Raw genomic sequence first — 16,752 nt, 5'->3', positions numbered from 1 at the left:
CTGTTAGCATTTTACAATTTGCTTGAATCAGGATGCAAATAAATTACACATACAGGGATTAGTCGATATGTCTTTTAAGCCTCTCTTAATCAAGAGATTCCCTTTCCCATCTTTCTCCTTTTTCCCCCTCATGTAATTTCTTTATGCAAGAAATGAGATCACTTGCCCTCCGTAGTCTAACACAGTATGGATTTTGCTGGGTTCCTGGGTTGCTCAGTAGTATTGCACTGCACGAGTAAAACTGTGTTAATCCATCCACCCAACATTTGGGGTGTTTCCAGTTTTGGGCGATTAGAAGTAGGGTTGCTGTGAACATTCACATACAAGTCTTTGTGTGAATAAGTACCTAGGTGTGGGATGGCTGGCTTATCTGCCAGGTAATGTTTAACCTTTTAAGGAACTGCAAACAGTTTTCCAAAGTGTTTTTAGCCTTTTACATTGCTATCACAAATGTGGGAGAGCTCCAGTTGCTCCACATCCTCATCAGTACTTGGTTTGGCCAGTTGATAAAATTTCAGTCATTCTGATCGGAGTATAGTGGTATCTCCTTATAGTTCTTTTTTTTTTTTTTCCCTCCTTATAGTTCTAATGTCCATCTTCCCAGTGACTCATAGTGTTTCCTCTTTTATGTGCTTATTTGCAATCCTTGAGTCTCTTTGGTGAAATGTTGGTTCAAATTTTGCCTGTTTTGTATTGAGTTGTTTTCTTATTGTCAGGCTTAAAGATTATTTTTATATATTCTGGATGCATGTTTTTTTTTTTTATCAGATATTTGTTTTTTCAAGTATTTTCTCTCAGGCTGTGGCTCGCCCTTTCATTTTCTTGACAATGTCTTTGGAAGAGCAGAAATTCTTCATTCTGATGAAGTTGGGTTTGTTAGATTTTTACCTTGTGGCTGGTGTTTTTTTGTATGTATGTCTTACAATTTTTAAATGTTAAAATAAAAAAAAAAGGGGGACATATCCATTCAATGGAATACTATTCAAGTGAAAGAAGCCAATTAAGTGAAAGAAGCCAATCAGGAAAGGCTACATTGTACTGTATGATCCAAACCATATGACATTCTGGAAAAAGCAAACCTATAGGGACAGTGGAAAGATCCGTGGGTCACCAGAGGCTCTTCAGGGGAAGGAGGGAGGGATATATGGGGGAGCACAGAGGATTTTTAGGGCATTGAAACTATTCTGTCTGGTGTTTAATGGAGGATGCCTAACATTACGTATTTGTCAAAACCCATAGGATATACAACACCAAGAATGAGCCCTAATATAAACTATGGACTTTCTTTTAGAATAATCAATGATGGCTCATCTTTTGTAATAAATATTCCACAGTTGTGCTAGTTGTTAAAACAGGGAAAGGTGGGGATGAAGGTATTAGGAGCTCTCTGTACTTTGCTCAACTTTTTCTGTAAAGCTAAAACTGCTCCAGGAAGAAAGAAAGAGAAGAAGAAAGAAAGAAAGAAAAAGAAAGAAAGAAAGAAAGAAAGAGAGGAAGGAAGGAAGAAAGTCTATTCATTTAAAAAGAAAAAGGAAAGGAAAAGATGCTCTTGAATGGTAAGGAAGTCTGATGATTGAGTCACTGAAGCCCCCGCATATTGAAGACCTCTGGCATTCTGGGCTCACAGCCAGTGTGGCCTCTCCCTTCTTCCCTCTCTGTGGATGTTGCCATTCCTTCAGCAATCTAGACATTTCTCCTTGCTTTTCTGTATCCCTCTCTTTCCTTTATCTATCTCTCTGCCAGATGTCTTCCCACAGTCCTTCCCATCTTTGTTTTCTACTTCTCTTAGTGGCACCCAGATCAAGGCTCCCCTTTAAAAAAAAGATTTTATTTATTTATTTGAGAGAAAACGTGTATGTGCTGGAGAAAGCACAAGCAGGGGGAGGGATAGAGGGAGAGGGAGAAGCAGACTCCCCGCTGAGCAGGGAGCCCGATGCGGGACTCGATCTCAGGACCCCAGGATCATGACCAGAGTAGAAGGCAGACGCTTAAGGGACTGAGCCCCCCAGGCACCCCTAGATCAAGGCTCTCCTCATCCCGGACCTGTACTTCCTGCAAGCCTCCTGGTGCCATTCACTCTGTCTCCTAAGCCGTTCGGGTCCCAAATGGAATGTTAGCCCATTTCTGAGATCTAGACTCTAAGGTTCCAGGTCATCTAATAACTCCAGGATTATCTTCTTTACAGCAGCAAAAGGACAGTTCAGAGAATGCCTCAAGGGGCATGCCTCACCTCCGGCCCTGCTCCCATTCTGTATTCTAAGGGCAGTGGTCCATGATGGTGAGCCTTAAAGGCTATTATCAGGGGTAAATACTGCCAAGTCCTACTGGTCGATTTACTAATTAGGATGATTCAGAAAATCAGGATGGAGAAATGGAAGTTGCACAGCAACTACCAGCACCTCTAACACCCAACAGAAGATAGCCAAGCCGAGTAAATCCTGAGCTGCAGTGGGAGGGGAGAAGAACATGAACAGCAGGACCATCAGGAAGCCTCCAGGCTCCACAGGGAATGGCCCGCCCTCCAGAAAAGGAACGAGAACAGCTGCAACCAAGCATGCTCTTTTATTTTTGTTGTGTGTGAAGGCATTACAGCCCCCAGTCCAGAGCCGAGATCAGATTTATAGGCTTGGAATTTGTTTTTCACATATTGCATTCCTGAGGAATCCTTTATAAAACCTGCTTCTTCTCTAGGCTGTCAGCTTTTAGGAAAACTGAATTTCGAAATAAAGTCCTTTACCTCTTTCCGAGCAGAATCTTACACAATCCCAACCTTATTAAAATAAACACCCTGGCGTAGGCTTTCTACTCAAGGATGACTTGTGATGGGGATTGTGTACTCAAAGGATGTTTTGTAAGAGTAGAAGCCTGCAGAGGATGATGCTCAAAGCCTGTTCAGATGTTTCTGTGTGTGTATGTGTAGATATATATTTGTCCTATTCTATGCCTGTGTAATTAATACTGATTCCATTGTGTGATCTCCTTGGTACAAAACGCCTTGGCCATTTTCCAGAACCATTCTTTTGTTTAAGTACATTGAAGCTTTCGGTAAGTTCCAGATAACTCAGATCACAGGACTGGAGCTCGTGTATTTGCACAGTGCTGCTGGCTTCCTTCTGGGCTTGAGGTGTTTGCCTCATTGTTAGGGTCCACCTTCCTCGACCTCTGCCTTAAAGTGGAAGCATTTCCTTTCTTCTCACTTTGAAGCGAGGATCCTAGGTTGTGTTTTGTGGAAGAGTAGGATGGGTCCCAACCCTAGTACCTGAACCCTTGTCCCCAAGCAGACTCCACTTGAGACACACCCAGGACCCCTTAATTGTCGTTAGTTCCTTCCGTATTGGTGCCACAGATCCACCTGCAGAGCACCTTCCAGTTGCTTTCTCATGGTCTTTTTTTATCGATGAGGAGAGGCAGTCTTGGAGATATTAAAGAGTTCACTTAACCTCCACACTGACTCTCAGATCTCAAAACCCTTTTACCAGGTGAGAAGAACAACGTCTAAGGAATCTACTGTAACTCTGTCTCTGAGAAATACTTTGTTCAAATAAGTGAGATTTTGACCATTCTGAAGGTAAACAGGACCTGGTGCCTCTAAGAAGCCGGGTTCAACAGCTGATTCAAAAACATGGCCAACAGTTTAAAACAAGAAAGGAGTCTTCTCTAGGCGTGACTTGGATCTACTGAATCTTGCATCCTAAGCATTGTCTTGCTTATTGTCCACAGAGGAGAGAAGAGGGAGGGAGGAAAGAGGGAGGAGGACAAGCAGAGCAAGGAGGGATGCCGATGGGCTGCCCTGACATTCTCATTATGCTTTCCATACATGCTCTTTGTTGCTAGATTTCCGCTTGACCCTCGTGGCTTCAGTGTGTATTGTACACATAAGCTTTCCATATATTTGGGGTACATATCATAGGAGAAATTTTACAACTTGAGGCGTGTAGAATAAGTCACCAATAGGAGGGCTAAACTGTGATGCTCTTTTGCCAACTTTAGAGTTAGCAACATAAGAATAGCATGAAGTTGATGTCAGTATAGGCTATTGATTTTGACATCATCAAAAGTACTAATCAGTGAATGGTACTTGTCTTAGTTAACTAAGGCCACACAGCTTGCACCAATCAGAATGACAGTTTTGTCCCAAAGTATTTCAGATGTGAAAGCCAAAACCCCTAACACATTGAAGAGGCACTGGAAGTCTTATACATTTAAATAATGATACAACCTGACATCATTAGCCCTCTGAAACACAGCACTTGCTCTTGAAGAGTAAGTAACACTTGATTGGTAAGATGGGACCTAAATAAATCAGAGCATTGGTAGTCATTGGGAGCTTTTCCCTCTATTTATTGCTCAAGATTGACAAAGTACAAGAGGTATTTTGTTTAATTCCTTTTAATTAGACTAATTAAAAAAAAAAAAACATAGCATATCCAAAAGAGGAAAGTACCTGCACTTCCATTCTCATTTGCCTCTGGATTGGGCCTGAACTGCTTTGAGAACGGTGCGCGACAGCTTTGCTTAGCTTTGTGGCTAGGAAGCAGCCTGAATTGTGGCTTCAGAAATTATTACAACCTTCCCTTCTGCTTCATCATCAAGTGAAGAGTTCTACCATTAATTTTGGATTTTGGATAATTGCCAATGGCCTGAATCTTTCTGCCTGAGCTTTGATGAGTGGCCATAGCACCCAGACTGCACCAGTACCTTTGCCATTAACTATTTCTGCCTGTGGTGAAGATGTACCCCTGCCGGGGCAATTTGACTCTCTGTATAGCCCGTAAGTAACATCCATTTGCCCTGAAAGACTGTCTTTGGAACCAATTCCCTTCCATTTCTCAGTACTGGTTACTTAGTAAACTGTTATGCTGATGAACTGATTTTAACGACCTTTATTTTAGAACTAGTGTTGCATGTCTTTTTATGGGGGATAGAAATGTGCACAGAGTGTAAATAGGGGACAGTGGGAAGGACACAGGCTTTGAGACCCATCAGAAAATCAAGATGTATGATCAGCGAACCACCTGTGCCACCTTACTGTTGACACAACCCGCAGCATATAACCTGAGCTCTCTGAGGCTTAGTGAAATGATGAGAATAGCAGCCGTCACACCGACCTCACAGGATTCAGTGACGACAGTGCCCGTGAACGTCTTTGAAAACTATGCGGTTCTGAACCCATATTTGTTATTTCCAGATCCCATTGCCTTTTTCAAAGATAGCGTTATTGAGATAAAACACACCTACTGTGCATTCCATCAATTTGAAGTGTGCAAGTCAATGATTCCTAGTATATTCACAGAGCTATTCATGAACAGTTTTACATTATATTCATTGTCTCAAAAAGAAACCACATACCCTTTAGCTACAACCTCTCCATCCCCTGCTATTGCCTTTTTAGTTTTGTGTTGGTTTACAGAGACTCTAGGACAACTTTTCTTTTTTTTTTTTAATTTTATTTATTTATTTATTTATTTATTTATTTATTTATTTATTTATGATAGTCACACAGAGAGAGAGAGAGGCAGAGACATAGGCAGAGGGAGAAAAAGGCTTCATGCACCAGGAGCCCGATGTGGGATTCGATCCTGGGTCTCCAGGATCGCGCCCTGGGCCAAAGGCAGGCGCTAAACCGCTGCGCCACCCAGGGATCCCTAGGACAACTTTTCTTAAAGATTTCATTTATTTATTTATTTGTTTGTTTGTTTGTTTATTTATTTATTTATTTATGAGAGACACAGAGAGGCAGAGATACAGGCAGAGGGAGAAGCAGGCCCCCTGTGGGGAGCCCAGTGTGGGACTTGATCCCGGGACCCTAGGATCACAACCTGAGCCAAAGGCCGACGCCCAACCACTGAGCCACCCACGCGGCCCTCTAGGACAATTTAAAAAATTATGTTAAGTAAAAATAAGATAACTCATGCATAGCAGGATGAGGGATGGGGAGCAAAGTGTTAACTAATGGTATTACTAGGGAGATTACAATTCTCAATCAAGTTCTATCTGAAGAAGCAGAAGGATGAGTACTCATGGTTACTGCTGAAGCCTTGCTGCCATGAAGCAGCTCACTGCAGTGAGACAGAACTCTAGGGGGGCTGGTGCTAACTCCGAGAAGGTGGATGGGGCCTGTCCCCTAACTCAGGGGTGTGGGGTTCGAAATCCAGGGAAGCCCATGGTACCAGGAGGGTGCCGTTACCTTTCCTTACCTTTCCAAACAGGAGTTTGACTTCAGGCATCAAAGCAAAGAAGGAAAGAGGGAAAGGAAGAAGGAGGGAGGAGAGAAAAGAGCCATTCCTGGGCCCCTCTGCTTCCTGCATACCCCAAACATTAAGGGAAGGTGTTGAAGCAGGTAGTGTCGACTGGAGAAAAGGCAATCAATCCTGGCCTCCTCTCTGTTCTGTTCTAGGTCGCCAGATCCCACCTTTGGACCCCCACGAAAATGGAAACAATGGAGCAATCAAACTGGGGAAGCCACCCACGCCAGCCAGCCGGCGGTGCTGCTGACCTGTGGCCCAGGGTCCACTGAACCTGAAGAAGCCAGAGCCGACCTCCTATTCTCAGCAGCCTGGCCCCCAGCGTGGGGAGAAGTGAGACGCTGGCTTGGCTTCCTGGAAGACCTGCAGCGACGGGGCAGGAACTGTCCCTGGAAAAAACTCCAGAAAAATCTGCCATGCTGCCACCAAATGGCCTTTGGGGCGTGAAATGCACGTGGGAGGGAACATGTTAGGTAATAAGTATAGTTGAGTCTTTTGTTGTTGTTGTTAAAAATCCGAAAATATTCTTATATTTGTACAGCGGTCTCACTGGCTTATCTGTGTGTGTGAGATTCTAAAGTGGCATTCCACTCTGATTTCCTGCGTTCCCAGCCCAATTTCAGCAAGTGCTCCAATGCCACTGCCTCTGTTACCTGACCAGCCTTCACTGAAAGGTTCATTTAATTTAACTTAATTTACCTTTCAGCGGAGCGTAATTGGATCATCACTCAAGCTAGAGACTTGAGCCATCGTGAAAGTGGAGAAAGATGTATTAGAAACTGTTTTCTACATCTCTGACTTTTACTTTATGCCTGTCTTTCTAAGTTTTAGTTACACATAAACAAGCAAACCAAATCTGACTAAAATATTTCATGCAGCTTTGGGGTTGGGAGGCCTAGTGTGAAGGAGTCATTTAAGTACTGTGTAAATGGTGACAGATGTAGGATATAAATATTTTTCCAGAGACTGCCTGGTATGCATCATCTCCACAGTAATAAATTCCTCCTCTCTTACAGAGGGTTAATTCACAGAGTAGGATTTTACTAAGACAGTATGTCACGGTGTCATATCCAGGGGGAAAATTAACCAGAGGATGTTTGAGTCTAAATCATAGGGCAAACTTCTAATAACATCAATCGATAGGTTATGGGAAAGCCAGCCAAAGGAAGCACCAGCACCCTAAGATGCAAGACCCCAAAATTACAAGATTGGAGAAAGTGTTGGGTAGGTGGGCATTGTAACTCACCAGAGGTCCAACCCTGGAAATGCCAGTTAGCTGAGAGTAGGCTTTCACAAAACCTTCCCTTCTAGATTCCCTGTCTGCTCAATTAATTAAAGATGTCTGAATCCAATGGAAAGAAAAGGAAGGGAGGCATGGAAAGGAAAAAGAGCTATTTCCATTGGAAATCCAGATCTTACCATTCTAACTTCCATAAATACCTGAGATCAAGAAGCAGTTGGTTTCCTCTTAGGGCTTATATTGGGAAGAAATTCTTAAAGGCTGTTTGGATCTGTGCCTTTGGTGGGGACTCAGAAACCATAAAGAATGGCCGGCTTCAGGAATGGTTAATCAGGCAGCATGGCAACAGGGCCAGCCGGTACCTTTTTTGCTAATTCAAGGCCCAGCAAACATTAATAGAAAACCTATAACATAAAAGCCAAGAAAGAGATTGTGAGCTGACGAAAGACCTCAAACCTCCAGTGACTCCGTGTGAGCTGGTACTTCAGAGGCCTGTCATGGCTGTGCCCACCCTACTCTTGATGGAGACACTGAAATCGCCATCAACAAAGAACAAGTCTCCTTGGGAGAGTCACAGCCAAGTTTACACCAATTTATGTGGACTGCAATCAAGAAAACAGGTGGAAATCACAGATTTAGGTTTTTTTTTTTCTAGAAAAACCCAAGAATATGCTGTCAATTGGATATTGCAACTGCTTCACTCAGCTTGCAAGAATAGCTTGACAATCTTAGGATGTGCAGGCTAGAAATACTTATTTTTGGTTCAAGAGTGCTTCTTAGCTCTCTGAGACAGGCGCTCAAAAACTGCTAGTAAGTGGCATTTAGATGTCTTGGCGGGGCCTTTGCTGGGCTTTTTAGGATTTTCTCCACGTTGTCAACTTTACTAGCAGCCAGCATGATTCTGCTTGCGGGCCAAGTGATTATCATGCTTCTTTCAAAAGTTAGAAAATTGAGGTTGCTATTTGAATGACCTCTTTCCCGGGGACATGCAGGCTTGTTGTAAAACCTCTCCTCATCCAGCTGTCCCCAAGAACCTGAGTCTCTCTCTAAACAGCTGCTCAAGTTGTCTAGCTCAGGCTGTCCACGTCCCAGAGAGGTTCACAGTCTTTGCCTGGGTCTTTAGTGGTTGCATCTTGCATGAAAGAGCTAATGTTAATCATATGTAGAGAGCAACCCATCAACGAGCCCATGGTCTTATTTCAGAAGCACATTGAGGGTGAGAACCACTCTTTTACCTTTCCATACTGCCTTAACTCTTCCAGCCAGTCAGATGACAATATATATTTATATATAATCACTACTCAGAGCAGTTGGTGAAGAGTACACAGCCCTTGGGCACACATCATTCGTATAAACATGGAGTCTCCTCTGAAGATAGATACTCGAGCCTTGTCCACAGTGAAGCTCTCTCATTTCCTTTGTTTTGCTTTGCAATTACTTTCTGGCTGTTCTGATCATTGAACTATAAGCACGTAATATCATGGAAAGGCCTGGAAATTACGATTGCTCCAAAATGTCAAGTGGTTTCTTGGGATGTAAATCCTTCCCATAATTTCCCAAACTTTCCCTTTTCCCCCTCTGTTTTCTTTCCTTTCACGTGCATGTATATGTGTAAATATAATTTTGTATGTGTGACACCGACATGTGACCCATTTCACTGGCTGAGTCTGGCTCGTGCCTGTGTGTTGCACAGTGTAAGGCCTGGGTTCTCATAGGGCTTGTTTCCCCGTGGGAATCCCTGAGGTGGTGCTGGAGCCATGCGCACATTTTAGGGAGGTACATAATTGACTTGCCATTTTATACTTGAAATGGTACATCAGGGTACTTAGATGACGTTACCTTGCAGACTATAGAAGGTTAAAGACCTAAAACTAACTTTTGGCCAGCGGAAGGGCTGGCCCCAATGAGAACTGAATTCATTTCCCGAGGGAGGTTTGGGTGACAGAGGTATTTCCTTTGCGGGCAGGGAATATGCCGGACGATGGCTGAAGCTGAGGTCTTCCTAGGGGACCCCACTCCGTGCAGTGCTCGCAGCCAGTTGAATTACAAGCCAGTTTATCAACCAAAGGGCTCGGAGCTATATTCAGATCCATTGGGCATCTAGTCTACTTTTTCAGCCACCATTGTTGAAAGCAGACCCAGTGATCCAGTGTCAGTGCTCTATTGTGTAAACCATTCCTTTTTCTCATGTTTCTATAAAGGGCTTGTGTCTGGGCTGGACCCAGTTCTCACTTATAGAAGACGCTGCTGCAGACAGTTAGGACCTTTCCATCTTGTATTCGCTAGTAAGGCACCGCCCTCAACATCACTCAATTGTATGTTATTTTGGGTTTAACACACACTGATTCATACTAATAAATATTGTAAATTTTATCATGGTTGTCTTTTTCTTATACTGTGCAGTAGAAAAAAATTTTTTTAAAAAATCACAGTTACCTCAGAATAAAGAACGGTGATTCCCCGGAGATATTTGTATACCAGTACACACGAAGACGTGTAGGGATGTTCACTGGTACTATTTGCAAAACAGCAAAATGTCTTCCCCTAAGGAAACCAATAATAAGATGTGGCACAGTCACATGATGAAAACTATAGGGTAATTAAAATGAATGCAAGATCTCTTGTGCATCAACCATGTATCTCGAAACAGAATGTGGCGTGCAGGGCTACATACCCACCCCCGCCCTCCCCACCAAGGGAGCTACTCTCTTAGTGGCCGGTGTGAATGAAACCTCAGGAGCTATGCAGTGCACAGCCTGAGCAGCAGAGCTGTGGCCTGAACAGAGTGAATAAAGCAAGTTGAAGAAGTACAAGAGCATATAAATTTGTAGAAAACCAATAATGCATGTTGTTTGTGAATGTGTTTGTGTAAAAATAAACGAGGGATTAGAAGGCAAAATATTAACTTCATGTCTGCTCACCTCTGGGGAAGCAGGCAAGCAGACAGGATCAGGGAGGGGAACAACGGGCATTTAACTGGCAGAAGTTTTTATTTATTTCATGGTGGAAAAATCTGAAGCCAATATGACAAAATGATAGCATTTGGTAATTTCAAGGTATGTGCTTTATTAGTCAAGGCATTTTGCTATATTAAGTTGTTTCAAAGAAACGATGACGGTTTAGGCTGACTTCATGAATGTGCTAGAATTTGTAAGTGTAATTGCCAGCTTAACGCTCTCAGTAAGTTTTGCGAGGCTTACTTATGCCCATCCTTTCCTCATCTCAGCCACCCCGCCTACCCACCAACACACCCAGACTTCCTCTTGCACGCCTCTGCATCTTGTACTTTCTGTGCAAAGCTTTGTTTGATGTGTAGATGGACAGGGAAAAGAGTGTGAAGAGGGAGCCACTCCCATGCTGGGAAGCTGCTTTCAGTATATAATCAAACAAAAAACAAAGTAAAAACCACCATCGCCAAGAGACCCAGTGTTCCGATTTTGTAAGAAAATAAGCCTTTCTTTTGCATTTACTAGGAAGTGGTTACCTATTTGTGGCAGTTTGGGGAGATGTTTTAGAACAGTCCAGCGGACTGTTGGATTATAGCCAGCAGATTTTGTGCAGCCCTGGCTTCTTTGTCAACAGCATCCTACACAGACATCCCTGCCGCTCTTCTGTCCCTCTGTCCTGCCTCGTTCTCCCTTGGGGGTTTATGTAATAGGACTCTGGGTCTGAGGAGTTGTGCACTAAGGCATTTTGCATGTTTTTACAAAACAATTCTGGTTGATTTACTGGCCCTGGAGAACAAGAGCAAAAAGTCCAGAGCTACACTCAGTTTGACCAGCGAGTATGGCCTGTGGCTGTTCTAAGTAGTCACTTATTTTCTGCTCAGGCAAGCATTGTCCCCAAAGCAAGGCTTGCTGGTTAGAACAAGAGGGAGATCTCATCCTAATTTCATGAGCATCTGTCTCCAGGAGTGTCTTCTCTGAAGTTTCTGAGACAGTTTCTGAGCCCCGTGTAGTTCCACTGGCTTCTTGTACACGTGTGAAGCTACCTTTTCTCCTTCTTCACGGCGTTTATTGAGATACCAGACAGATAACACCGAGCGTTGGCAGGCATACTGAGGATGGGCACTCTTGTACATGCTGGTCAGAGCATAAATTCATAGTTTTTCTAGAAAGTGGTTTGATAATATATACCTGAGACATTTGGAAAGACTATATCCTATGCCCCACTAATCGTGTTTTTCTATCTGTAGGGATTAAGTATATGTGCTTGTGTTTGTGCGTATGCACATAGGTGTGTATACATATGCGTGTATATGTGTATACGTACCCATTACCCCTTAGTGAATAACATATTCATCCAGAACTTAGTGTCTTGAAACAATAGACACCTATGTCTTATGGTTTCTGTGGGCAAGATTTGGGAACAGCTTGGCTGCGTGGTTCTAGTGCGAGGTCCTTAACAGGTGAGTTGGGGACGTCGGCTGGGGCTGCAGCATCTGAAACCTCGACTCCCTCCCGAGGCTCTTGGCAGGACGCCAGGTGGGCCTCGCCAGCCGCTGCTCAAGTGACCTCATGTCTAGTGCAGATTCATTCATTAGTGATTTGCATATGCTGTGGTGCTTGTCCTGGTATCATTTATAATAACGAAAGCTTGTAATAATCCAACTGTCCTATGATAGGAAATTATATGAATTATCATAGAACCACAAAATAGAATACCGTCATCATTAAAAGTTACAGTATTAAAAATCAGTGTTATTGGCCGCTAAAGTCAGAGATATGAAAACGGACGCTTTTCTTTTTTCTGTCACCTTCATTTCTACCTTGAGTCCACTTTCTGTGTAACGTGGAAAGCAGGGTGTGGTCATCCAGCTACTTTAACCTCATCAACTCAGCGGCTTCCATCCCCATGGGCCTAAGTGTACTCTCAGGGATTTAACCCTCATTTTCTCCCAGGGATGGGGGAAGGGGTGGCCAGGAGGCGTCTGAGTCCTGGAGGGCCACCCTAGTGTGGCCGGGTCTCATGGTCTGGCCAACACGGTGGTCTCTCTCTGTCTCCCAATCTTGTGCACCTGGCCCCCAAGTCTGTTTCTGCACCCCATTTAAAGCTCCTGGGGAGATTTTGGATGAGAGCATGAGCTGCTCTGGGGCCCTGAGAGATTGGCAGGGCAGCAGCCTGGGGTGGGGTGTAGTGCTCGGTGCTCTTTCTGGGAAGCTGGTGGGAAGCTGGTGCTGGGCCCACCTTACCCAGACTGTGTCTGCATGTGAGCTGTCTCAACTTCTCTACTGCCCCTTTCCCCATAGCCTGGTGGGTGTCAGGGTCGGGAGAGGCAGGCTGTAGCTCCATACTAGCTTTGTCAGGGCTTGCCTCTTCGAGTTCCAAAATCCTCTGTGTATAGTAGACTTTATTGCCCTGACTGGGGCACTTTTGAGAGTGAAGGTGAGGCTGTTAATATCAAGCTGGGACAATAGGATTAAGCTGGATAGTCTCAGGCACGCTCAGATACACGGTCATCCTGGACCAGCCTCTTACATATGTAGCAAGGTAGAAGGTGGTGTTCGAGAAAACTCAGGAGTTCCTGGGTAAGTACCTCATCACAGCTGTCGTGGTAAAGCCATCATCTATCCATCCATCCATCCATCCATCCTCCATCCATCTATTCATCCATCCATCCATCCATCCATCCATCCTCCATCCAAGAAGGACAGATATTTGTTGAGGGCTGCTGTGAACCAGTGCTGAATGAGCCCACCGTGCCCCATCAGGTGTATGCAATTTCCAAGCTTACAAAGGAGGAAACACATATAAGGGGAAAAGACAAAAGAACCAAGAATGGCAGTAATGAGAAGGAGACATTCCTTTAAGGGCAGAGAGGGCAACATGACTGGGAGGGGCCCAGTGACCACAGAGGTAGGAAGCAGCCCACCCCTTACTTGTCGTAAGATCCTAAACAAATTACTTGGTTTATATGAGCCTCAGTTTTCACCTGTCAAATGGGGATAGTGCCCACGTCACAGGTTTGTTGTCAACACTAAGTGAAATTGTTGTATAAGATGCTTAGCCCAGACAACCTAGTGGCCATGGTTATGCCATTGGCTTCGACCTTTGCCCTGAATTTGTGAAGTGATCTCAGTTGCCACTTTCTTATTTTTGTTCCTTTCCCTAAAGGAATGTGATATGGAGATTAGGATCAAGAAATCTCAGGGCGCCTGGATGGCTCAGTCAGTTAAGCATCTGCCTTCGGCTCAGGTCATGATCGCAGGATCCTGGGATCAAGCCCAGAGTCAGGCTCCCTGCTCATTGGGGAGCCTACTTCTCCCTCTCCCTCTGCACACACACACTTTCTCAAATAAATAAAGAAAATCTTATAAATAAATAAATAAAATGGAAAAAAAAGAAATCTAGTGTCAGTCCTCCTAAATCCAACACCCAGCTCGGTAATTTGCTGGCAGTGGGATGTTCAGCAGATGATGGTCTCTAAGCCCCAGTTGCCTTGTATGCAAAATACAGAAAATAATTCCTATGCAACTTATCCACAATTCTGGAATCCAAAGAGCTCTGTGAGTGGAGAGGTTTTTCCTGAGTTTGGTATGGACTCATTTGGAGTAAAACTAGATCTGAGCTGAGACGATGACATGTATTATTTACCCAACCAGGGGTGAGTATCTGTACTCTTAGCTGCAGAAATACTCTGCTGTTTGCTTCTAGAATCCAATCCCTGACTCTGCTGGATGTTCATAACAGATGCACTGTATTACTTTTATAAAATCCAAACAAAATTCTGAATTCCGCAAATGCCTACCCCCAGGTGTCATGTAAGTTATTGAGAGCCTGTCATAGCACCTCCCTTGCAAGTGTGTCGTGAAGATTGCATGAGAGCCTGTATGGAGAGGCCTTCCCATCTGGGAGCTCCAGGCAGCTGCTGTTTCCGTGGATGGCAACACTTGCTGTGGCTCCTGAGGGGGGCTGCGTGGGTCTCACTCTGCAGAAAGCACTGGCACCAAGTAAATGCAAAAAACCAGACAGCTGGCATGATTATAGGCATTTGCTATGTGCCAGGTACCGTGCTAGGCATTTTACATCACATTACCTCTCTTTATTTTCACAATCCCCTTTATCGTTACCCTATTACTCCATTACCAGTATTATCTCCATTCTACAGATGAAGAAACCGAGGCACAGAAGGTTAAGTAAATTGCCCAAGACCATAGAGTAGTAAGAGAGACAGAAGTCAAACATTAGCTACTGTTAATCTCTCATTTTTTTAATTAAAAAAATGAAAAAAAGCATTTCTTGAGGTATAATTAACATATTGCATTAGTTCCTGGCCTATGACATAATGGTTCATTATTTGTGTCTATTCTGAAATGATCATCACAATAAGTTTACTTAACATCCACGTGTAGGGCAGCCCGGGTGGCTCAGCGGTTTAGCGCCGCCTTCAGCCCTGGGCGTGATCCTGGAGACCCGGGATCGAGTCCCACGTCGGGCTCCCTGCGTGGAGCCTGCTTCTCCCTCTGCCTGTGTCTCTGCCTGTGTCTCTGCCTGTGTCTCTGCCTCTCTGTCTCTGTGTTTCTCATGCATAAATAAATAAAATCAAAAAAGAGAGAACCTTGACCTTCTGTGCCTTCAGTCCTCACAGAACTTGGAATTTGGCCGCTTTCTCTAAATCTGTGCTTCAAAGTTTACGGCGCGCCTCATTCTCCCTGCATCCCTGTGGGAACTGGGGCCTCCCCCCCCCCCCCCCCCCCCGCCGCAGTTCCTCCCTCTCCGGCCTGGGCTCCCTGCTTCTCTTAGCTTCTCTCACGGCCCGGGCCCGTCCGTCTCCCTCTGCTGAATCTTCCTGGACTCCAAGCTGCTTAGGGCCGGGTACCTCCTGTCCACCAGCTCCTGACTCCACTCAGCTGACCTCCCTTTGGATGAGCTCATCCAATTTCATGATTTTAACTATTGCTTCTGGGTGTTCGACTTCCAAGCTGTGGTCCGTCCTGGCCTCCTTCTAGAGTTTGGAGCCTGATTCCCAGCTGCCCAGCGGGTGCCCACCTGGGTGGCCCACTCCAGGTGCCCATCGCCCGATGCGCAGCCTCCTCCACCTGGTCCCCTGTGCGCTTCCTGGGCGGCAGGCCCTCGCTGGCTCAGACTTCAAGGTGAGAGTTCAGGTCATCTTCTTCTAGGGGTTTGTCCAAATGATGAAAATTCTATTGCTGGAATTTCTTGAACTTTTTTTTTTTTTTTTTTAGATTTTATTTATTTATTCAGGAGAGACCCAAAGAGAGAGGCAGAGACACAGGCAGAGGGAGAAGCAGGCTCCCTGCAGGGAGCCCGATATAAGACTGGATCCCAGGACCCTAGATCACAACCTGAGCCAAAGGCAGATGCTCAACCACTGAGCCACCAGGTGGCCCATTTCTTGAACCTTTTAACCCTCTTTCCCCTCTCTGAGTGTAGGCCTTTGATATATTCTCTCTTTGCTATTGTGATGGCTTCTGAGCAGATCTCTGAAATCTGTCTTTGGCCTTCATGTCTGTCATTGACGATGCTGACCATGAATCGGCTAAAGTACAGATCGGATGATGGCATCTTCTCAAAACCTTCTGTGACACCCTACTGCGAATTCAACAAAATTCCAACTCTGTGATATATGCTGAAATATCCCTCTCATTTGGGCTTAGCCTGTCTCTGGCAAGCACAGCCTGAGGCCTTCTCCTGCCCACCTCACCACATGGTTGCACGGTTGCTCTCCTTCCCCCAGAAGGCCATCCCCATCTGCTCCTTTTTCCTGGCAGCCCACCACCTGGCTTCTAGGAGCTTTCTTAATCTCCCTGGGTGAGTAACAGCCCGTCTTCTAATCTCTATAAGAGTTTGGGGTTGCAGATTAGCTTATAAATTAAAGTCGAACAGTGTTTAACCCAGGTAGTACGTTTTTCACTAAACATGATGAGTCTAGTATTAAATTGTCATTTTAATCCACTCAGTTAATTAGGTATTACCTTGGAGGGCTAAGAAAGAAGAGAAACTCAATGGAATATTACTCAGCTGTCAAAAAATGAAATCTTATCATTTGCAGTGATGTGGTTGGAACTAGAGAGTATTATGCTAAGCTAAATAAGTCAGAGAAAGACAATTATCTTATGGTCTTACTCATGTGGAATTTAAGAAACAAAACAGGGGATCAGAGGGGAAAGGAGGGAAAAATAAAATAAGATGAAATCAGAGAGGGAGACAAACCATAGAAGATTCTTAATTATGGGAAACAAACTATAGGGTTGCTGGAGGGGAGGGGGGTGGAGGATGGGGTAACCAGTGATGGACATTAAGGAG

The 16,752-nt window shown here is 44.5% G+C and overlaps 1 protein-coding gene across 2 annotated transcripts in view; it reads left to right on the top strand.

Annotated features, from left to right (window-relative positions):
- Positions 1–9,858, top strand: part of RAB31 (RAB31, member RAS oncogene family) — a 129,249-nt gene extending 119,391 nt beyond the window's left edge. For both annotated transcript variants that reach the window (XM_077899957.1, XM_077899959.1), the window contains one exon: positions 6,398–9,858. In XM_077899957.1, the coding sequence (XP_077756083.1) occupies positions 6,398–6,495 (98 nt within the window). In that variant the 3' untranslated portion in view covers positions 6,496–9,858. The remainder of the gene's footprint in view (positions 1–6,397) is intronic.
- Positions 9,859–16,752: the final 6,894 nt, after the last annotated feature.

Source organism: Canis aureus, chromosome 6 (assembly GCF_053574225.1).
Source record: "Canis aureus isolate CA01 chromosome 6, VMU_Caureus_v.1.0, whole genome shotgun sequence".
NCBI lineage: Eukaryota > Metazoa > Chordata > Mammalia > Carnivora > Canidae > Canis > Canis aureus.
The sequence above is the reverse complement of the archived record's forward strand: the minus strand, read 5'-3'. Positions and strand labels throughout refer to the sequence as shown.